Genomic DNA, 23,623 nt, shown 5'->3' with positions numbered 1-23,623 from the left:
TTTTTGCGGTACACGGGCCTCTCACTGCTGTGGCCTCTCCCGTTGCGGAGCACAGGCTCCGGACGCGTAGGCTCAGTGGCCATGGCTCACGGATCCAGCCGCTCCGCGGCATGTGGGATCTTCCCGTACCAGGGCATGAACCCGCATCCCCTGCATCGGCAGGCGGACTCCCAACCACTGCGCCACCTGGGAAGCCCCTGAACACACTTTTGAGCAACTCCTACACCCCATAGTTATCCAGGTCCCCTCTAAAACAACTGGTGGCCCTAGAAAGAAGAGGTGGATTTTGGTAGCAGATCAGGTGCTGGTCTTGGCTTGGCCATTTATTAATTGTGTCACCTTGAGCAAGTTGCTTAATCTCTCTAATCCCAGGTCTCTTCATGTGTGAGGGATACTCACGATATCTTCCTTATAGGGTGGTTGCGAAGATAAAATGGGGTAATGGGGGTAACGTGCTTGCATCACGCCTGTCAGATAGTGACTGCTTAATAAATATTAACTGTTATCACTGAACTGTTTTCTACTCTACCCATTTTATGATAACGTGCTGTCTTGTATCATTGATGTGTGTGTGACTTCTGTCTCCAATTTGATGGACAGCTCCAGGAGGGGGTGGTGATGCATTTTCCTTATCTCTGTGTCTTCCTGGATGCCTAGCACAGTGCCCAGCACAGACTCAGGAAATTCTTGTTGATGAATTGAGAAACCATGTTGACTTAACCCTATAAAGGATGGAACAAACATTGGGAATGGAAGAAGGTGGGCTGGAGAGGGCAAGGGGCCAGGAGAGAGAGTGAGATTGAGACTGTGAGGGAGAGATGGTGAGTTTAGAAAAGTGGAATCACTCTGCCTAGATGCCGGCAGAAGACCCTGCTCGAAGGGACCCTGATGAGGCTTTGTGGTTTAGTAATCTCATTCTACCGAAGGCGTGTCAAATTAAAAAACAATAATCCATTCGTAACACTGGTCCAGGGATGACTCCGTCAGCCATCTGAGAGACTTTGGTTAGGCTGGTTCTGAGGGATACTGACCTCTGACTTGTAAAAACAGCCACTGTGGTCTGGTTTCTGAGCTTCCACTTATCCCAAGAGAAATGTCAGCTCCCCTTCCCAGTCCCTAAATGGGGACACGTGGGAGCGGTGTCTCTAGTTCTGGCTCTGTTGTTTTGTTACTGTTTTTGATGGTGGCAGTGTGTGCATGCATGTGCTCACACATGACAACAATGGGATCGTGTTTCTTGTTGCCAACAGCATGCTAACTCTGAAAGTTGCTGGGAAACAGAGTGGGCTGCCTGCACCATCTTCTCCCCTCTTTCTCTCTTCAGTGAGAAAGTGGAGGGCTAATTTTAATGGATTGATTTTAATGGATTTTGAAGTCTGGAAAAGTGCCTAAATTGCTGAGGTTACCAGTTTCCAGGTTCTTTTTTTCAATTTTTTTCTCCTTAGTCAGACATAGAGTGCACTCACCAGGGCGCCTAGTGTGGTCACCCCAGAAAAGAAGAGGTCTCCCTCTGCCCCCTAACCAAGGAGGCAGCTGTGAGCACCGCCTCAGCTGGTGGGAACACCCATTATACAGTTGGGTGGAGCATTCTGCTTGGGCCACTTCCCAGCATTTGCTTCTCACTTTCTCTGATCTCAAAGGAGAGAACCAACCAACAATAGTAACACCAGTTCTGCTTTCTGGAATCCAGATGACTCCACTTTAAAATATGGTCATTTTGTTTTTCATTAATCTCCATGTGAGTTTTTTGGGGGACAACGTGCCCTGGGAAGTTGGAGCTGCAATCCTGTCTTTTCTCCCTGTCCCTCCCCCTGTGGGCTGTGCCTGCCCTGAGAATTGTGATGAGGTCTTTGAGGCCATGAGTCTCCCCGTGAGGCCTTTGAAGAAAGGACAGCGTTCCAAGCACCGCAAGGGGACTCTAGGCTATGTTTTAGTTCCATTGTTGGCCTCTCTCCTCACCCCTCCCACCTCCCAATGTACATTCATGGGTTTTTTTTTGTCCTTTCTCCCAGACTTGCCCAACTTGTCTTTGTGGTTTCAGAAAAATGCCACTGGATCTCCCAGTATGAAGGATTAGCACAGATTATGGGAAACAGTGTTAATTATTGGTGGAAGGGGGGCTGGCGCGTCGCTCCAACATGCTCCTGATTTCCCCTGGGCCTTTCTGCCTGGTAATAAGCCTTCTTTAATCTGGCAGGCCCCTTGGTGAAATCAGCACCACGGACAGTGGTATTGATTGCTTCTGAGAAACCATCACAGCTGCTCAACCAAATTACCTTTGATATGTGACCTTTAATGTAATTACTGCAACATCAAAGTATTTCTATAAATTATTAAAGAACTAATACACTCCATCATTTAGCTATTCTATTATATGTAAAATAAACAACCACGAGTTAATGTTAGATCCTGAACAATCCACACTTGCTACTGAAATTCTCCCAAGTCCCCAGTCTCTCCCCCTTCAAAATCCCAAGCCTCCCCCTCCCACCTGCTCTTTCGGTTTCCCCATCTAATTCCAGGCTTTTAGCCATCACAAAACTCCCCGGCGATCTCTCTCAAGCTGATGAAGGACCTCCCATAACAATGTGGTATTTTCTATTCCATTTGGGTGGCTCTAAAATATCTATCACAATCTCGCCCAAAACAAAGTACCACAAACACTTTATTATTTATCAGCACAAACCTTTCTCAGAAGCCTTTGATTTTCTTACAATATGGCTTTATGCTTCACACATAACATGGGGTGATGTGGAGCATATTTCTGCCATCTTACAGAGGGCACCCAGAAAGTAATTACTATAATATATGTGCATGTAGCTGCGCCACTGAAAAACCAACTGGGGAATGGCCACCTTGCCAGAGCTGGGTTCCACACAAAAACCTGTGCGGTGCACGATTTCCATACATTTGCATCCGCGGGTGTGTTATTAAGATGACTCAGCCTCGTGCTTTGCTGTCACAAATACCAAAATACAATACAAAGGCTATCTTAATGCAAGGAAGGCCCTCCCCACCCCTAAACGGGTAAAGAAGGATCTCTGATGCAAAGGAAGACTGCTCCCGCCCCAGGTTGCGCTTTCTCTCTGTCTACCTGGTTAACCTTTCCCGCTGTGGGGCAGAAATGGAAACGTGTGTTTACATACGGTTTGCTTGGTAAGAATGTAAACATGCATGTGTAAATATTGGTGAGCATATATACAGAACACATGTGCTTCCCTGCAGTGTCCATTGTATAAGCTTAAACACGGTACATTTTAAAATTCTTTAAACTATGCCCACAAACACTCACATCTTTCCATTTATCTTTAGATACTCGGTGAGCTGCATATCTCCCCCCCCCCTTCCGCATCCCCCGCCCCATCTCTCTGAACCCACAGGAGAGATCGCGCAGACCCCTGACCCGGGGAACACTTCTTATTTTATGGTGATGAACTAGCTTCGATAATAGCCACGGCTGATATCACACCCAGTTAGGGGGGCCATAAATAATTCTCTTCTCCCCCGCACAGAAGCTATAAACCAGGGCTGAGGCACGATAGTTTATCAAAGACGAGGGCTGGCTCCTTAAATAAACCGCGGTGATATCACTCGCGGCGCCGAGCCCGGGCGGGTAGGCACTCCCTCCCTCCCGGTCCGGCCCGGCCCCCACCCCAGGAACGGCGAGGGTCCGACGTCGATGGGTGGGTGTTCGTGCAGCCTTGCGGCAGGCTGCCCGGCGGGCCCAACAGAGGCAGCTCCGGGATCTCAGGGCCCCGGGCACCCCGCGTCCCCACCCCGGGGCTGCCCGAACGGGTAGTGCTCGGAGGAGAAAACCGATCGGCGGCGCCCCGGTGGGTCAGGGGAGGAGCCGCGCCTGAGCTTTGTGGCCACGGCCGAGTTCGTCCCCCGCCCGGATTCCGTCGGGCCTGGACGGCCGAGTGCGCAGGCCGCCAGGCGAGGTCTGAGCTCGGCGCCCACGCGCCCGCTTCCCAGCCCCGCGCCTCGAGGCTTCTGGGGGCCCAAGGGGCGACGCGCGAGTTCCCGAGCGAAGGCCGGCGCCGCGCACCGGGGCCCGCGAGCCCCCCGCCGGCTGCGCCGCGGCTCGGCCTCACGAAGTCGCCCCCTGTCGGCGCGCCCGTCGCTCGCGCCTCGGCGGGCGCCACTTACCCCGGGCAGAGTCTTCTGCTCGTGCAGCGCGCTCTGGGCCTTCAGCGCTGACTCACGCTCGCAGTAGGTGAGGAAAGCGCAGCCTGGGGAGGGAAGCAAGCGCCGAGAAGGGTCAGTGGGGCGCCCTCGGGCCGCCCACGCGCCCTCCCGCCCGCCCTCCGGTCTCCAGCCCCTCCCCGCTCTTGGTCCCTCTCGCCACCTCTCTTTCTCTCTCGTGCGCTCTACTCGAGCTTTCCTGCCTCGCCGTTTTCCCGTGTCTGCTTTTCGTCTCTCTCGTTGCTTTTCTATTTTGCTCCTTCGGTGAAGTCTCCCCACTCTGCATCTTCTCACCGCCACGCCCCCTCTCCCCGCGGGTCTCTTCCTGTCCGCCTGCCAGGTGCCTGCCTGCCTCCCTCCGATGCTGTTCTGTTTCAGCTCCAGCCCCAATACCTCCCAGAAGGGGCAGCTTCCACCCCTCACCCCAGCACCTCTAGTTACACTCCATCGTGAACTCTTGTTCTGGCCCCTTAGGAGGGATGATGCAGGGACCCTCCCGGCCTTTCAAAAAAAGGCTCCATCTATAAGGAGGACCCCAGGCCAGGCTGTCCTAATAAAATGAATGGGGCTGTCCATGCGCCCCCTGCCCCAGTCGGTTGTCACATCTGCAGTGATATCTTCACAGCCCTCCTGGAGGGCTTGGAGACTCTTGCTCTGCCTCTAATTCCCTGGGTGACTCCAGCAGTCTCCTGTCCTGCCTCAGTCTCCTCACGTGTTAACTGAGAGGGTTGATCCAGTGGTCTGCAAGGTCCAGTCCAGTTTTCCTCTTGCATGATTCTGACAGTGCCTCACCGGGGAATCTGGATTTTACAGAACACTGTGTCTTACTCAAGCGGTGACTTTTTAATGCTGGCCCTTCAGGCATGGTGACAAGGCAAAGAGAATACTTGTTGGTGGGAGAGGCTTTTTGGGAGTTCCCTCAAACTGCTCAGTGTCAGGGCCTCTTCCTCTGCCTCCAGATGTGGCTGTGTGGCTTGGGCGGCCCTAGGGTCTTAGGGAAAGTAAAAAAGCCAACTTCAGCCTGCAGCAGGCTTGCATCTGGAGGGGCATAGTGGCCTCAGACTTCCTAAAGCCACCATGGCCCCAGAGAAGGCACCCTGGGCGCTGGCCACCACCTCTGGCTCACTGTCTTCTTTCTCTCCCTTGTTTCACTCTCTCTCCCATGATCTGATCTCCCAACCATCTGTGTTCACCACTGCCCCCCTTTCTTTGCTCTCCCCCTTTCCAGTCTCCTCACCTGGTATGCCTTCTCTCCCCATTTTCACATCTACCAATCCCATCCATCTTTCAAGAATCTGATCAAGATCCACTTCTTCCCGGCAGACCACCTTGACTGGTCTAGTTCATCTTAAATCAACCTCCCTTCTGGACTGCCCACAGCTGGCCAGGTGGTCATCCTCCTGGCCATTTATCAACTATCTCCTGAGTGCCCTTGAGCCAGTTTCTGTGACAGGTCCAGGAGCCCAGGCCCTCTTCTCATGAGGCTTGTAGGCTTCTGGTGCCAGTCTGGTGCCTTGTCACCAGGCTCGCTCTGGCCTCTTGTTCGTTTCCCTGGACGTAAGAGTGCTCCCAGCATCCTCTGCAGTTCCTGACTCCTCCATCACCCAATAAAAACTCCCTTCCTCTCCTTCCAATGTAAAACTTGGTCCTGCCTCCCTCCCTCTCCTAGCTTCAGAGAGGAGATGGAAGGGAATGTACGTGTGAGGGAGACGTAGAGACGGGCAGAAGGAAGCAGGGAGAGAAAGCTGGGAGACAGAGTTCTCAGCTCCCATGGCTCTCCGCCTTCCCTGCCTCCAACTCTGTCCCAGGCTGGGAGGAGCTACGAGTGCCAAGGAGCCTCTGTCCCACTCCATCTCATGCCTCCCCATCCAGACCCCAGATCACCCCTCCTCCCCCCTCCCCGCTCCTCCATCCTGGTTGTGGCAGACGGTTATTGATGGAGACACTGGGGGACTAAAATGAACAGCAGTCAGAGGCCCCCATGACGTCGTCCCTAGTGCTGTTGCCTGCCTCTGCCAGGGCCTCTTTCCTCTTGTCCCCTCACTGGCCTTGTCCTCCGCCCATGCCTGCCTGCAACTGGGAGGCAGCCGCTGTGCAAGCCAGCTCAGGACAAGGTCAGGGCAGGTTTGGAGAGGGAGGAGGAGAAGGGAGGAAGGAGAGAAAATGACCACATTGTTTCCATGGACCAGGATAACAAGGAAAGGACTCCAGAAAGGAAAAAAAAAAAAAAAGAATCTGTTGCGTTTGTCCAGCTTCCAGGCATTTCTGCCACAGTGTTTTTTGAGAGCGCTCACAGCTGTGTCGTGAACCAGAATCTTTGAGGGGCCCCAGGCCCTGTGTGACTTCCGCTGTCATCTGTACCCCTTGACTTCACCTTCCTCCATTCCTCCCCTGCTCACTCACCCAGCTCATTCCAGCCTCGCTGCCCCGCCAGGCGTACTCTGCCCTCGGACCTTGGCTCTGGTGGTTCCCTCTGCTCAGAAGGAGCCCGGCCTGCAGTCTGCACGGCCTGCGCCTTCACTCCCTTGAGGTTCCGCTCACACGTGACCTCCTCAGAGATGCCTCTCCTGATGGCCTCATTTAACGCAGCACCTCCTCCCACCCCCCACACAGGACGCAGGCCTGCTCTCTGACCCCTCGTCCTGTTTGTGCTTCTCTTTGGCACCCCTCACCCAGACATGTTAATACTGTGTGTTTGTTCCTCGATTAGCGTTTCCCCGGGCTCAGATGAGGTCGGGACTTGATTTTGTTCTGTTCCTTAGTTCTCGGTGCCCAGAAAGGGGCAGGAGCTCAACACATATTTGCCAAGAGCATTGAATCCCGAACACTTTGGCTACTTTGGGGGTACCAGGAGGTGCGGGGACATGGCAGTGGTGCTGGGAGCTGATCAAGGCCCCGAGGACACTCCATAGTGGGAGGACAGAGGTTGCTGGTGAGAGCTGAGAGGCTGCCCTGGTGGGAGGGCTCTTGTCCCCAAGGCCTCCTTGAGCCCATTTGCTCAGGGCTTGACAGTATGGTTACTGTCACCATCCTGCTCTCTCCCCCATCAGATCATCCCCTGCAAAGGCTGATGCGTGGCTCCAGACAGGAAGCTGTGCTCAGCCAGGGGTCACTTACTGAGTGACCTCTCTCTGAGTCCCAGTTTCCTCATCTCTAACTCCCTTCAGAGGCTGGCGGGGAGACTTACTAGCCAATGAGCATTAACAACCTCTGCAGAGCTCTCTAATCACAGAGCACAGTGTAAACACAGTCACTCTTGTGGATGGGGGGTGGGTCAGAGAGGCAGAGTCCCTCCTGTCCCTCTACGCCTCCATGAGGAGGGACTAGCCTTACACAGGGGCCAACTGGTGCCCACCCACCTGGCCTCCTCAAACTATCTCTTCAGCCAGCCCAGTGCCATGTCTGACAGTCCACTCTGAGAGAGCTGTCTCACTGTGGCTCTTTTAAAAAGGCGGACACAGGGGCTTCCCTGGTGGCGCAGTGTTTGAGAGTCCGCCTGCCGATGCAGGGGACACGGGTTCGTGCCCCGGTCTGGGAGGATCCCACATGCCGTGGAGTGGCTGGGCCCCTGAGCCATGGCTGCTGAGCCTGCGGGTCTGGAGCCTGTGCTCCGCAACGGGAGAGGTCACAACAGTGAGAGGCCTGCGTACCACAAAAAAATAAATAAATAAATAATAATTTAAAAAAAAGGCGGACGCAGTACATAGTTATTAACAGCTGACTCTGTGTGCTTGAAGGGACCACATCTGCTCCCTTGCTGGGGCCAGAACCCTGAAGGAGCGGCAGCTTGGCAGGGATGGGGGGCTTCAGGAGGGGAGTCTGTCTTCACAGCGTGCTGCAGAGGGCAGCGGGCCTGGGCGGGGGCCAAGGTGGGCGCCCAGGGTGGCCAGGGGAGAGAGCGCTCGCAAGCCTCGCCCGCTGGACACTCACTGAGCGAACTGTGACTTCCTATCCTCATCAGTACTTCTAGGAGTTGAGGAGGGGCTCTGAGCTGTGAGGGCGGTGCAGGGGGCTCAGCTCGGCAGTCACTAAATCTGCCAGGCTCCCTCTCCTGTAAGGAGCTGCGGTGTCCCCAGAGGCACGCCCGGTGAGGCCCCTTGGGAACCCTCAGCCTAGTTGGGAAATGGGGTTCTCTCAGGGAGCAGCCACATTCTGATCCAAGGCAGCAGAGGTGGGTGGGCAGGGGGAGTGGTACGGGCTCGGCACCTGAAGGCTTGAGAAGTTCTGACAATGGAGCGCCCTTCCCGGGGATGGGGCTGGTGGCACAGACATCTCTCCCTGTCTTCAGGCCCAACACTTCCCTTCCCAAGCCTGACCCTGCCTGTATACTTGTGCTCACAGAGGAGGAGACATGGGTCCACCGTAGCTGTTGGGAATAGCAATAAAATGGAAAACCATCTAAAGGTTTCTCAGTGCCAGGATGTTTTTATGTTTAAACTGTGGAATACTCTACAACAATTAAAAAGATGAAATGGTTCTAAATGTCCGACACAGAAAGACGCACTGTCAGATGGGAGAAGCAAGTTGCAAAGTGGCAGATGCCGTGTTTATACAGAGACATCTCCCCGGCTCCCATATACACCCAAATTTGTGCCTACACCATAGCACAAGGTCTACAAGGGTCCCATCAAGCTGAAAAGAGGGAGGAAGGGGGGGGGTAGGTGGTGTCTCCCATGACTTTAACACTTTTTGTTTTGTTTGACACATTTAGACCCAGCATGTATCATGTATCATTTATATAATTAACTTTAAAGAAAAAAACAAAAATACTCTGCTAAGAGGGGAAGATGGAGTGAAAAGGGGGTGGGTGGAAATGGGTGAGCCAGGCAGGATGCAGGACCCACAGCCCGTTCTGAGGGCACGGACGAAGATCACTGGACATTAGCTTCCTGGAAGGTTCTTCATGAGGGAAATTATCATGGGTGGGTCCTGCTATGGCCCTGCCTCAAAGCTGCCTCTGAGCTCTGGGAGTTGAAGTAGATTCTCTCCACCCAGCAAGCTGTAAATGGTATTCATCTGGGTCCTGTGGCCCTGAATCCCAGAAGATGCTGTCTGGGGGGGATAGAATCCGTGATGGAGCACAGAGGCCCACCTTCCCCCCACACCTGTCTCGCCCTCCAGGTCTCCTGAGGCCCAACCGGCTGTGTGGCGCTGATGGCGGGATCTGAGGTGAAAAGGCGCAGAAGTGACTTGAGAATCTCTGGGTGAGGTCCAGCCTCGCCCCTCAGCTCCCACCTTCCCTGTCCTGTCCCAGTGTCTGGGATGGTTCTCCCAGCACCAGCTCATCACCTGACTCTCCCTGCCTCAGGGTCAGCGCTTTCTAGCACTGACCTGGTGGACTAGAGCTGCAGCCTGGTGGAGCAGGGCCGGACTTGGGAGATCATCGGGGTGGGCGTGGGGGCAGGGAAATGTCACAGTTGCAGAAAAGTCACACTACAGTGCTGCCACCGGCTGCTGATGGCCTGGCCTCCCTGAACGAGGTGGACCCCTCTGGCCCACCCTGACCTGCCTCGCCTCTGCTGCTCCCGGTTCTACTGTGTGCACTGGACACTGGTCTACCCTCACATTTCCTCATGCTGCCTTCTGACCGTTTCCCACTCACTGTTCTTTTTTTTTTTTTTTTTTTGCGGTACGAGGGCCTCTCACTGTTGTGGCCTCTCCTGTTGCGGAGCACAGGCTCTGGACGTGCAGGCTCAGCGGCCACGGCTCACGGGCCCAGCCGCTCCGCGGCATGTGGGATCTTCCCGGACCAGGACACGAACCCGCGTCCCCTGCACCAGCAGGCGGACTGTCAACCACTGCGCCACCAGGGAAGCCCCCCTCACTGTTCTTATTTACCCATCCTTCTGTTGATCCTTTTCATGTCTTGTGTCTCTGAATAGACTGTCAGCTCCGTGAAGGGTGGAGACAGAGTCTTCTAAACGGAACTGAAGCTTCATGGAAATGGAAGCTTCTAGCCCAAGGAACTGAAGAGGGTGGGGGGACCACGACTGGGGGTTTGGGGCACTGAAGAGAGATCAGGAAGCACTGGGGGCAGAGAAGGAGAGGGAGGAGGAGAAGGGTAGGGACAGGGGAGGTTAAGCCAGCTGGAGGAGGCAGGCAGAGTGGGCGTTGCCAGCTAGGGCGCAGGTGGGTGGGTGGCAGACACCCTCCTCCAGAAGGGCAGCCTGGGCTGATGGTGCAGGGGGCGCTGCTGATTCCTGAGAAGGTGGGCGGGTGCCCTCTCCCACACGAGGGAAAAAACACAGCGCAGCAGAATTAATTGCACAGAGATGGCAGTAATTTACAAAGCCCCCGTGTGTGGGGATAAAAGGCCCTTGTCATTGTGAAGTGAAGGAAGTACAATTTCCGGCCCAGCTCTGAACAGGGCTGAAGCCTGGGGTGTAACCATCACGGGAAGGAAGGCTCCCGAAGCGTGCCCTCCTCCCGCCCCAGCCGGGCCTTGGCTTCCTACTAATTGAATTACAGAATTAGCCAGAGGAAGGTGGCCCTAGAATAGGAAGATCTGGACTTTAATAAAACATCAGATCTTCAGGCCCTGCACTTGACTGGCCTGGAGGAAGTGAGAGGAAGCTGGGTGTGGGAGGGGGTGGGGAACAGGAAGGGAGCAGAAAACCCACCGATCAGCCAGACCTAAGGGTCAAGGAGAGGCTCCCTGTTGGGAGTGATTTTCTTTGCCCTGAATCTCCACCCATCCACCTGCCATGGGGCCTGAAACCCCACCCTCAGAGCATCATTCCTCATCCCAGGGTTTACAAAACGGAGGTGGGCCCCACTGCAGAGAAATTAAGGCAGACTGTGTGTAGGTGGATAGAGGGAGGGGGAGAGGGGATGTCTTCCAGTTTCCCTGGAAAGAGGGTTGCTGGTGTTCCAAAGCTATGTGTGTCCCGCCATCGAGCCTCTGTCCCCGATGGTCTGGGTGGGTGAGGGTTTCCTCCCCAGTGCCTTCTGGGGCAGATGCCCCCTTCCCTCGTGTGGGAGAGACAGCTGCAGAGCAGTTCTTCACATATATGCTCTTCCTCTGGGAATGTCCCCCCACCTCTGGGCCTGCCCCAGGTTTGCACCCTCTCCAGACCCACTGCTTGGGCCCTGCTCTTCAGTGAGGCCCTAAGAGCCTACCTCGGCCTTGTGGTCTCACGTTCTGTGGATTCCTATGTGGCTGTACCCTTGACCACTGCTCATGGCTTGCCCCAGGGGTAAGCCTCGTCTCCTCTTCTAATCTCTGAGAGCCTTGAGAATCTGTGAGCTCCTGGTAACAGGCAGAGAACGAAACCATGGGGCTGGCCCTGCCACTGTCTCTGCCTCTCTTTCCCAGTGCCCGGCCACGGGGTGACCCTTCTGCCAGAATCTCCCCAGGACCCGTCCTGGCCATTCCAGTCCCTCCAGACCTTTCTACCTGGACTATACTCCCTCCCTCCCCCTTTCCCCGGGGAGTTCTCTGCTGATATTCTCCTCTCTCCATAAGAAAAGGACAATGATTGCTCACCCACAGAGCATGACGCTGACTCTTGCTTCTCCACCTGCATCGGGGGAATCCAAGCCTCAGAACAGTACCCTTTCCCCTGCTACCTCTTCCATGCCTCTTTCCTTTGGAGCCCACATGTCCTAGGAGAGACTAAGCCTCCCCTCCTCCAGGAAGTCTTCCTTGACTACACCAACCCCAACATCTCTTAAAGCCCTTAGCAATGGTCCCTCTCATTTGGTAGTTAGAAGACACATCTTTGTCTCCACATCTTTGTCTACCTCTGTCCCCCATGGTCTGGGTGGGCAAGGGTGGCCTTCCCAGTGTCTTCTGGGCTGTGTGTGTTTGTCCACGTGGAAATATTCTACTACAGGAGCTGCTAACTCCAGGGTCCCCTCCCCGCCCCCCCATCCCCAGGAACAGATGTCATTGAACGCAGTAGTTGCTAAACTCCACTCTGGCCCTGGCTGGGTGACAGTGAGATGCAAGGCTGGGGAGAGATGGCTGACCTCAGGGGAAGCCATGTGTGGAGAGGGTCTGGGATGGGATGTCTGCTCTCCGGCTTAGGCCCGCAAAGGTAGAAGGAGCCATCCATCTTCCTCTGAGGAGGCCTGGTGGGTGGGGATGACGGGGCGGCCGGCAGGAGAGGGAGATGGATGGTGCCCTCAGCCAGTGAATCAGGGCTCTTGGCCTGCTCCTTTCTTCAGGGCCCTCCAGTGCTGAAACCCCACCCTCAGCCCACAGCCTGCTTTCAGGCTCAGCACTGCCCTCCTGCGTCAACTCTCTTTACACCAGAAACTCCAGAGGAGTTTGAGCTGCGGGTGGACTCCAAGTTCAAGAGTTTCTCAGAGTCAAGCTGGTTGTGTGATGTGGGGAATTGGACCCGGCTCACTGTGACGGTCTCAGCCTTTCTGCCCTTGGTGGCCACAAGATACAGATGGGCGTGGGGCTGGGGAACATCCCCAGACCTAGACTGGGAAGCCCCAGGGGACGGGACCAGCCCTCTCTTTCTCCTCCTGGGGGCACTGGGCAGGGCGCAGTAAGTTCAGACCCAGGGACCTAATTGGCTCAGACCTCAGAGGATGGACCAGCGGGTGGGCCTTTTGCCAAGGGTCTGTCCCTGCTAGTTACCCTTGTTCATACCCTCAGTGCTGGAGAATTTCATGTCTGGTGTCGGCTGCAACATCTTTATGGCACTGTGAAAAAGGACAAAAAGTGGACATGACATACTGATGGCCTCTCCCCTTTCTCAACAAAGAGTTCTTGGTCTGTGGCTGGGCTGATGGGCCCATGAGGCTCAGGGGTTGGGGACGGGCCCAGGGAAAGTGTCAGCCTTTCTAAGGCCCAACAAGACAAGTACAACCTGCTTCGTGACACGTGCTGGCTTTTGTTCCCACAGCCAAGGGGCTGCCCTTGTGCCCCTGCTCTAGGCTGGCAGCGCCTGCTGGTCCCCAGGACAGCACAAACTGCTCCCTTGCGTTCACACATGGAGCTTTTACTTGCCACTGTGCTGTCATGCCCGGGAGCTCATGACGCTTGCACCTTAGCGTAGACAGGGGTGTTACCAGCATCTGACAACCAGGGGGGCCTGTGTGACTTGCTTGGTGGTGAAGCAGAGACCTGGTTTGGGGTTCAGTTCCTGTCATCCCCTCCCAAGGCCCTGGGCAATGTGTCAGGAAGTGTGAGTGGGGACCTTGGGGGCCCTAATGGGAGATGTCCTCCCTCCACACCCCCACCCCATGGCTGGGATTTGGGGTGAGGGGCTCAGGGGTGACCTCATTCTCTTCCTCCAAGGACCCAGGTGGAGAGAGCTGAGGTCTCTGGGGCCTCCCTGGACCCCATGCACCTGACCTCCCTCTACCCCCAGTGGCGTCTCCAGTGTGAAAGTCAGATCTCGGGCTCCTCCACAGAGGGCTCTATCTGAGCACCAAGGCTGGATTTGAAATGCATGTGGGGTATTCGTTCCTCATACAAATACCAAGATAAACGCTAGAGCCAAGAAACCGAACTGTGTCCCCTTCTAACGAACCTGGCCTGGGAATTCAGATCTTCCTGTTTTGAATTTTCTCAGATCAGGGTGCACTTGATGAGAAGCTGGGTGTTATTCCCTGGGAAGGGACCACTGCTCACCGTGCACCACGTGAGAGAGGCTCTGGGGTCTCATTGGTGTGACCCCACCAATGGCTAAACTGCAGGAGATGGGCAACAGGCAGAACCTCTGAGAAAGCAAGGCCCATATAACTGATCTGAGAAGCAAAGCACCTCCCTGGTCCCTGCCTCTGTCCTCTGCCTGCCCATCTCCACTCCTGCCTGCCCGCGATCGCCTCTCTCTCCTTGCCTGTTTGGTCGGAAATGCAGAGCCTCGCTGGCTTACTTCTGCCATGCTGCTGGCCTCGGACTGATTCCTCAGTGTGCAGGAAGGACACGGTGCGGGATCTGAGCCCCCAGTGACCCCAGCATTTGCTGGACGTGTGCAGGTCTTGTGCCCACAGAGGGAGCTCAGTGAACGCTTTGTGAGTTGCATAGAATTCCCCTTGTTGGAGCTTTACATGGACAGCTCCAAATTGGCCGGGAGGGGGTGTCATTTTCCCCAGTAGCATCCCCTTCCCCATGCAGAGGGATGTGTGGAGGAATCCCTCCTTGGTATGACCCTGGAACCTCGGGACCCCAGCCTGGAACTGTCCCCAGCACACCCACAGAGACAGCTCTCTACCCCCATGATGTGCTGTGTGGTGGGGCAGTCAGTCTCTCTGACTCCTTTCTCCCATGGAAGGAGAGGTAAGCAGACTCACAAGGCAGGGGGGCGACGAGTCCCTTTGCCCCTTCATCTGTCACCCTGAACCACGCTCCCCCACAGCGGGTGTCCCTGTCACCCCTGGGCCTTTGTTCCTGCTCTTCTCCCCACCGGCACGCCTTCCCCGCACCTGGGTCCTCTACCAGATTCCCCCACCATCGGAACCCTCCCCAGCTTCCCAGCCTATGCTGACTCTCCTCCCGATGAGCCCTTCCACATCCAAGAGTCCGACACATAAAAACAAGTGTTTAGTTGAACAGTTTTCTGCGGTTCTCGTCTGTGGGAACTCTGTCTCCTCAACTAGACTGCAGCTCCTGGGGCTGTGCCTCTCCTCCCGTATCCCCGACCAAGCCCCCGGATGGGGGCTTCACAAGATCAGTTGAACTGCTCAGAATTAGGAGGGGAGGGTGTGCCACCCCTCTCTGATTGCAAATGGTCACCCAGGACCCTCCAGGTGAGGTGAGTTAATCTCACCTCTCTTCTCCGGCTCCTTCCTAACAGGCCCAAATTCACTTAAAGAGCAACAACAAAAAAACCCAGAAGCACACGGATCAAGAAATTCCGACCTCAGCATCCAAGACAGACTATTTTGAAAAGACCAATAGCCAGGAGTCCTATATTACAGGATCAATGTTTGGAAAATGTGATTTTCTTTTTAAAAGCAGAAAAACAATCTCACTCAGTCCAGGCAGGCCATGGTCCAGCTCTAGGTGGAGGATGCCTTTCTCTCATGATCTCGGCCACTTAAGCCACTCTTCTGGCCAGGCTTTGCGCTTCACCCAACGTCAGTAAGATAGGTTCAATCACAGGCATTTAGCAATATTTAACCTGAGGACTGCGGCAAGGGAGTAGTCAGCAAATGTGATAGGGATGCTGGCTTCAGTGAGTCAATCCCTCAAGCCCGCGAGCCTAGCAGAGATATTGTTCACAGTTTAGGAAGGGGGGCGGGCTCTGGCTTTTGCTTTAGAGTCAGCTGTCCCTGATCCTGGGAAGAAGCAGAGCCATGCACCGTCACCCTTCCTTCATTGCTGACCTACAGGTAGTGCCCAAGGTGATGAAAGGCAGTTGGCAAATGGGGAGGATGACATATGGGGGGGCGGTGGGACAGAGCCTGGCATTCAGTTCTGTGTCTTCTTTTGCCAGAGACCCACTCACATGTCCACAGAACCCACCAAGAAAGAAGACTGAACTAACGAATCAGTTGACTGGTACTCAAGACTCAACAAACCATGTGCCTGGGATCAGGGTACTGTCATCTGTGGATGGAGTGAAAGATGGCTCACTCATTCATTCATTCTACAACCATTTATTGATAGTCTACCATTTGCCAAAGGATGAAAGGCATATCCCCTGCTTTAAAGAAGACGCTGGCTAAACACTCTTGCAAGGCCAGGTGATATACCTGCAACAAGCATACCCACTAAGCTGAGGTTTATGTAGGGCTCATCAGTGGCAGAAATGATAACAGCAAACACTTAGGGATTTGGGGTTATATGTTGGGCATTGTTCTGAGTGTTTTACATGTATTGTCTCATTTAATAAAATAACTCTATAAAATAGTACTATTATCCCCCTTTTACAGGTAAGGAAACTGAGTCACACAAAGATGAAAGACTTGCCCAAGGTCTTATGGCCAGGTCCATGGTGGAGCTGGGCTGTGAGCTGGGGCAGGCTGCCTGCAGGGCCTGTGACCTGAATCATGGGCTCTGCCCCTCATGGAGGAGGATACTCAGCTCCGCCCTGGGGAGAATCAGTGCAAGGCTGCCTGAGTCTTGAACCCACCATGGCCTCTAGGGAAGGAGGTGCTGGGAAAAGGGGAAGAGGTGTGGGTAGCAGGGTGAGTTTGGGGCCTCCCAAGTGGTTTAGAAGGCTGGAGCCTCTGAGAGTGCCAGCCCCTTCAAAGCTCCTCCAGACACCTTCCCTAGCACCTTTCCTTGGCTTTCCCCCTTGTCTGTTCTTCCTTTCCTCTTCCTCTCTTTACTTCCACCCTTCCTTTCTTCCCTTGTTCCTCTCTTTCTTTCCTTTCTCTCCCCCCCACCCCCCGCCACTTCCAGCATCCTCTCTCTCCCTTCCTCCTTCCTTCCTTTCTTTTTTGGCCTCATCGCTGGGACCCCGTATTCTCTCCTGTCCATCTATTTAATTCCCATCCTGACTACTCCAGAATATACCATTTTTTTTCCATCTCCAAATAACTGTGACATCTGACCCCCTGGTTTCTGTCATCAGCCAGCTAGTGCCTCTGGGAAAACCATTTAACCCCTGTGGCCTGATTGTTTCCATCAGCAGGATGTCTGGAGTCTGGGGAGAGGGCTGCGACCTCGGAGGGAGGTGGATCTGGTTCCGACAGTAGCCTCTGTCTTGTGCTAGAAGTTGGCGTAGCCCCCTGGGCCTCAGGCTCCTTACCCGGGAAATGGGGATAAGGACACTTATCTGCTGGAGTAGTGGGTGTCCCGCAGAGCGCCTAGCATATAATTAATGGAGGGGATTACTATTGCTACCATTTTCAGTAGCAGCAGTTGTGATGTGATGCTAAAGATTCCCTACAGTGTGAAAAATAGCTTTGGCATTTATGCTGTCTGGTGATGTCTGCTTTCCTTGCATGGGACCTGCACATCCTCCCTGCCACACACACACACAGACGTGGACCCCGGGTGTGCTTCCTGCCCCGGCACAGGCCAGCACGCTGGGGGCAGAGTGACAGATGGCTGGCATTGAAAGTCTGGGATGTGTGTTTTGTTTACCTCGTGTATCTAATATGCTAATGACAGGAGGCAGTAATGAGCTGGCAGGGACCTGGGTGACAAAGAGCTGGCTTCATGCTTCCCCAAAGAGGCACCTCAGTGTCAATTGTTTCTTTTGTGAGAGGGGCTGTTAAGACCCGGGCATATGGGCTGGGAGGGTTGGGGAGAGGAAGGCTGGGGGTGTCTCACTCAGGAGCAGTGCAGGACCTGGCAGTGTTGTGAGGGGAGAGCAGGGGAGGGGTGGGCACCCCCTGAGGGTGGGCATGGGGAGGGGATGGCTGTGGACTGGGCACTCTCACCCGTGTTCCTCACTGACTTCTCTCAAGGACCCTGTGAGCTCCCTGATGGCAGGGCTGACCCGTCCACCATGGACCCTGGTGAGCCCTGCTCCTGGCACAGGGCCTGGCACGGTGACAAGCAGCACACGGTGAGGGATGCACACTGGTTTGGCATTAGGATGCCGACCGAAGGCAACCTCTTGATTGGTAAACCACAGCCTGCAGCAAGTCACCAGATCTCTCTGGACCTCAGTTTCCTTTTTGTGAAATGGGTTTGATATCCCATGAGTCTGTGTCCCCAGCCTCAGCACAGTCCTGGCACAAAGTGGGTCCTAGCGCATATGAATTCATCAGTGAGTGAATGGGGGTGGTGAGGGAGCAGGGGGTGTACATTGTTCTTCTACTGAGGAAGAATGGGACGCGTCTGTGGGTCAAGGTGAGGCACTCATCCCCAGAGCACACAGCTGGTCAGTGAGAGAAACAGCTCAGGTCCACTGCCCGGCCTCTTGGAGGGCAAGCCTCTGAGAGCACTGTGGAGCCCAGTGCAGCCCTGAGGAGGGGTGAGCAGGCTGGTGTTTGGTGGCCAGTGTGGAAAGCCCCAGACAAAGCGTGCAGGGAGCAGACCGTCAGCAGATGGAAGAGTGTCTCCAAGGCTTTGCATCAAGTGGAAGGGAACAGGTAGAACAGGCTCAGGGGCGTGGGTGGGGGCCGAGTCCACGTAGCAGCCCACCCCCGCCTGGGAGAGTGGGGGGCAGCTGGAGTGGGCTGAGAAGGGGGTTTTGTGGGGACCCAGGGCCGGGGGGAGCCAACCTGAGGCCCAACCTTATCACCTCCGTGATGGGTCTGACTCCGTAGCTGCCCATTTCTCAGTCTTTGCATCCTCAGGTTTTACCCTTTCTCTGGGCTTCCTAGACATTTTCTTTAGACCTTTGCTTTGTCTTGGCTAAGCTAATTGTACCCTGTGGCCAGGAAGGCCAGCTTGATGAGCTGAGGCTGAGAAGAAGCCAGGCATTGGGGTGGTTAAAGAAACTGCTGCTGGGCCTCCTTCTGGGCAGCTGTGGCCCTCATCTGCGACTGAGCAGAGGCCCCTGCCTTGGCTTTACACACCCTGTGGAGTGCAGGGCTGACCTCCCCAGTGGTACCAGAAATGTGGCCCAGAGGCCAGGCTAAGTGAGAGCAGAGGGTCCAGGACTTGGCGGAACAGAGGCAGGAACGGCAGGAATGCAGAGGGAGACCCTGGGTGCAAAGGCCACACAGCACGGAAGTGTGAAAAGATCCGGTGGGAGCTGCAACTTGCATTAGAGGCCAGATGAAGGTCCTGGTCTCCTGGGGACCCCGGCTTCCTTGTCTGTAAAATCCCGGCTGGAGCAGCAAACTTCCCAGGAATGAAGAAGGCAGACTCAGAGTTCTGGATTTTAACCCGGCTTCTACCTGTTCCTCCCTCAACCTTAAGACCCAGGTGGACAAGGTAGAGCCCCCAGTTCCTGGCAGGCCTCTGGGACCTGCTGCCCTCAGTTTTTCCCTAAGTGTCCAAGGGCATCTGCTCTTTTCCCGGACTGGCCTGGGGACAGAGGGAAGGAAAGGAGAGGAAGACGCGCTGCCGGACCTCAGCGACACCCAGCTTGGGACACGGAGGAAGCCGAGAAAGGTGGCATGCCACCCAGTGACCCAGCTTCTGAATGCAGAGGCCTGGGGAAGCCAGCAACAGCATGGGCGAGCAGGGGACCATCGTGGAGGCAGGCATGCCCCTGGGGGGGGCGCCTTGACAGAGGGTTGAGGACGGAGGGGGGGATGTCATTCCTAGTGGCTGGAGTGAGTGTGCTCTGTGTGGGGACCCGCGGGGCAGGGGGCATTTGCAGTGAGATGGTACCCCAGTGTTGGCCAGCATGGGCTAGCCCAGCCTTGCTCTCTCCTCCCCTCCCCTCTCCAGGTGTCTGTGCCGGCCAAGCTGGGGTGGAGGGGGTCCAAGCTGGGGTGGCGGGGTAGGAAGGCGGGAGATGCACAGGGCTCAGCGGGCGGGCGGCAGCAGCCATCAAGTTTCTGCATCCGCCGCGGTTTCAGCAGCACAGGCCGCCTCTGCCTCCCAGGACCAGTTCCCCCTTGAACTGCGAGCCACAGCGCTGCCTGTTTTCGTCTGCGGGTCTATATATAGCGATGGAGATGCACACTCTGGAATTGGATTTGATGTAGCCCTCTGGACTCACGCTAACTTTTGGGGAGTAGTTTTCTTGGGAGCCTGCCAGTCCAATTCCTCCCTCATGAACACTAATTACTGCACAGACCTTCTCCATGAAATCGGTGCTGAAGCCATTTCCATCCAGGCGGCTCTCCAAGACGAAATTTTTCTACTGGGAACCGACAGCCGCAAATAAACCTACCATCTACTTAGCAACGGAGAGCAAGAAAGAGCGGGTGGGAGACGGGGAGGGAGGGGGACGCACAGAGAGTGGGAGGGAGGGAGGGAGGGAGGGCTCGGAGGAGAGGGCTCGGCTTCTTTTCTTCCTTCTGTTCTTTATTTTTCAGAAAGGATGTAACCAGCGCTCTCGGGAAAGGTGGTACAGGGAGTCTCGGAAGACAGCGCGGTGGCCCAGCCACCTACATGGCCAGTACCTGCTCTTGGCTGCTCAAGCCTGGCCTGGGCCCTCGCTGGACTGCTGGGCACTGCAGTGAGAGAGCCCCCCGACCCCGGCCCCAACCTCTCCAGGGTTTATTCACTCCTTCCCCACCCTAGCCTCCCTCATACTCCCACAGCTCTGGCCCTTGCCTCGCTCCCTTGGCCTCGCCTCACAGAGGACAGCTTCCTTCCACATCTTGGCCTGATGAGTTCCCACTCATCAGCCAGGGCCTGGGTACCATCCCACCTCTACCAGGCCGTGCCTCCCTGACCCTGTTAGGTAGCACCAATACCTCCATTCTGAACTCCAGAGGCTTGTGCCAGGCACCCAGCAATGGGGTCTATTCTTCTCTCTGCCCCCCTGAAGTCTGCGCATCGGCTGCCAAGGAAGGGGTGGGTACCAGAGTTGAGGGGGGGGCCCTACAAAGCCAGGTCCTGCCCGGTGCGTCACCACACCCCTGAGACGCAGATGCCTTCTCTTCAATTTCACCTAAGACAAGCCTGAGCTCAGAGAGGTCAGGGAGGATGTTCATGGTCACTTATTACCTAGGAAGAGGCAGGGCTGGGATCTTATGACCACTGGCCATTTGCCAGGTCCCCGCACTCCAGCCAATAAAGCCAGAGAGGCCCTCAGAGCCTGCTGGGGGTCATGACACTCTGTACCAACCTGGCCCCGTCAGCAGAAGTGCTGCTCCTTGCCTTGGTAGAGCTCCCTCTGCGTCCTGTGCCCAGGGACACACGACGCCAGGACCCCAGCCCACAAGTCACCTTTCCCAGATCCCTTAACTTCTGTTTTCTGAGACGCAGAGCCCAGAATAGGTCACTCCCCAAAAGTCACTTATGCCACCAAGACTTGGTGAGTCCCTTCACCTCTCTGGGTCTCAGTTTCTCCATCCATCAAATGGGCACTTTGATTCCTGCCCTAGCTCCCTTACCTAGGTGGGTGGTGTGGGCATCACTGGAGATGGCAGTAGTGCTACTAGGTTGCTGGTCGTCTCCCTCAAGGCCCCTGTTCCGTGCGCTCGGCTTCATGCTCACCCTGGACTCTCCTGTCCCTGCCCGCCCATCCAGGGTGGATGAGTGAGGTCAGAGCTCAGCCCTCTTCTCCGGCGGAAGCCACGATAGAGAACTCGCACTGGGGGGTGGGGAGGGGAGAGGAGCCCCTGGAAGAGCTCTCTCTTAAAAGAGCCCTGGGCTGGAAATCATGGAAGGGGGTTGATGCCCGGGGCCTTATTTGTAAGGAGGGTAGCGGAGCTGGATGAGGCGATCTGTGCGGCCCTTCCCTTGCAGGTGTCGAGAGGTGGTGAAGGATGCGGCTCGCACACCACGTGGCTCTACCACCTTGGCTGTGTGGTGTGGGGCAGGTTTCTTAGCCGCTGTCTCCCTCAGTTTCTCACTTGTAAGACGGGAGACTAACTCTCACTGTGTTGCTAAAGGCTGAATGAGAACGTGTATGCCCGGTCCGGGGTCAGGGCACTGGTCGGGGTCAGGGCACTGGTCCTTGTCAGCTTCTAGTCCGTAGGCCGTATAGTCCTGGCCGGTGACGAAGCACCTTCCCGGTGAGTAGTGTGCACACATTTCCTCACTTAGTCCACTGGTTCTGCTTTCAGTGTGTGTGTTTGTGTATGTGTGTGTGTGTGTGTGTGTGTGTGTGTGTGTGTGTGTGGAAAATGTGGAGTCCCAGAGGCGGGACCAGAGAGTTGCGTGGAAGTGTGGCTGTCACTCGGCATCTACAGAGCGGGTCCCAGCTCCTAGCATCTGGCTGCTGTGAGAGGCCTCCTCAGAGGATGGGCCTGAACTACTAGGGAGGCTGGTCATCACCACAGCTGGGACCCCCAGGAGCGGCCGTCCTCAGGCAGCCAAGGGCCACCAGGCTGAGCCTGATGAGGTGAGGGAGGGTCTGGCGGGTTTCTGGTCAAGGAGAGGAGGGAGCCAGCTGTCCCAGCAGGAGGTGGGATCCTCTCACTAGTTTAAGTCTGAGTGGCTTCACCTGGCTGACATCCTTGAGGCTGATGACAGGCCAGCCAGGCCGAAGACACAGAGCACCAGGGAAGCAGTCTGGGGTCCACATACCCTTCCTTTCAACAGCTCTTATATTTTCTGGTTTTGCCTCCCCACTTAGATTCTTGGTTTATCTTCTTTAGTAAAATTCTAACCTCCTTTCATCAGAGCTAAGGTGAAAGGGACACACCCATCATGGAGGCTACCCTGAGGTAGGCGTGGCAGTGGGCACATCTGTCCTGGATGGAGCTCAGGCAGAGTGGGCTTTTGGGGGCCAGGTGGGGATGACTGTGGAACCAAGCCCTTTCCACCTAAGGTAAGTGCTCTCTTCCCAGGGAAGCACCGCCAGGGAGCATCCTTGGGGAAAAAGAGAACCCCAGAAGCAGGCAGGGGAGCAGGGCAGTTAGACATATAGGCTTTGGCATCAGACAGATCTGGGTTCCTGTCTGAGCTCTACCATTTCTTGGCTATGTGATCTCGGGTGAGCTCCTTAACCTCTCTGGGCCTCACTTTCCAAATTGTACAATGGAATTGATACAGGCCTGTTGTGACACATGTGAAGCTCCCAGTGCAGTGCCAGGCCCCACATGTGTCCCTTTTGTGATGCCATTGAGCAAGGGTATCCTCTGGATTTTGCAGCCCTCCCTGAGCTGCCCTGGGACATACCTGGGACAGTAGAGTGGTGGCTTTGGCCCCATTGGTAGGTGTTCCCTCCCGGGCTGTGGGCCCGATGCGCCTTCCAAAACCTCAGCCCGTATCTGTGTCTCCCCCTCCCCTGCCCACCCCAATGCCGCCCCCCTCTTCTTTCAGAATTCTCCGTTCCTTCTCTCAGGCAGGCAGCTGAGCAGAAAACAAATCAAAGTTGCCTGCATGTCTTGGAGCCTGCAACGCTCCCGCGAAGCGATCCCTTGCTTCCCATTACCCACCCCAATAACTCTTGTATATGGAGTGTGAAATAATTAGCAGTGGCAAAAATAATTTAGGAAACAAGAAGAAACTAATTGCATGAGCTTGTTTGGGGAAAACACAGCCAACCAAAAAACCCACTGTGTAGGGAAGTATGGACAGACAGACCAGTTCCCCTGAGGTCAAGCCCATGGCTGGCTCACCGGAGGGGTCCATTACAAGGCCCTCTCTCAGCACCAGCTTCCTCCACCAGGATCCTCCAAGAAGGGCCCACTGGTGCTGTAGTCAGGACAAGCCTGTCCTCATGGGCCCAGGGGTGACTTCGCAGAGCACATCTATAACCTTGACTCAGGCCATCCCCTGGAGGCAGGTGGGTGGGGAGCAGTCTCATGTGGTCAAGTGGGCTTGGCAACCTCCCTGAGCTTGAGCTGGGGCCACAGGTGGGCCGGAACGTTCTTGTTCCCTCTCGCACCCGCCTGCCTTCACCACTCAGACTCTCCAGCTCCAACAGACGCCCACTGCACAGTCAGCGTGCAGCGCACGTGAACGACAGAGCTTCCCTGGGAAATGGGTGAAAACATTGGTGCCTCGTAGTTTATGGCCCTACTAACTCGGAGAAGTTTGCTTCCTCCTTGAGCACTT

The 23,623-nt window shown here is 55.5% G+C and overlaps 1 protein-coding gene across 42 annotated transcripts in view; it reads right to left on the bottom strand.

The window, feature by feature from the left end:
• The window catches only part of CELF4 (CUGBP Elav-like family member 4), a 297,313-nt gene that overhangs the window by 218,857 nt on the left and 54,833 nt on the right, over positions 1 to 23,623 (bottom strand). For all 42 annotated transcript variants that reach the window (XR_003793674.1, XR_003793676.1, XR_003793675.1 and 39 more), the window contains exon 2: positions 4,150 to 4,232. Coding sequence is in view for 38 of the 42 variants with exons in the window: in XM_029223461.1 (XP_029079294.1) it covers positions 4,150 to 4,232 (83 nt within the window). In the remaining 4 variants the exon portion in view is untranslated. The remainder of the gene's footprint in view (positions 1 to 4,149; positions 4,233 to 23,623) is intronic.

Source organism: Monodon monoceros, unplaced genomic scaffold (assembly GCF_005190385.1).
Source record: "Monodon monoceros isolate NGI ecotype Baffin Bay Population unplaced genomic scaffold, NGI_Narwhal_1 Super_Scaffold_1, whole genome shotgun sequence".
In the NCBI taxonomy this organism is placed as follows: domain Eukaryota; kingdom Metazoa; phylum Chordata; class Mammalia; order Artiodactyla; family Monodontidae; genus Monodon; species Monodon monoceros.
This window is presented reverse-complemented; position numbering and strand designations above follow the sequence as displayed.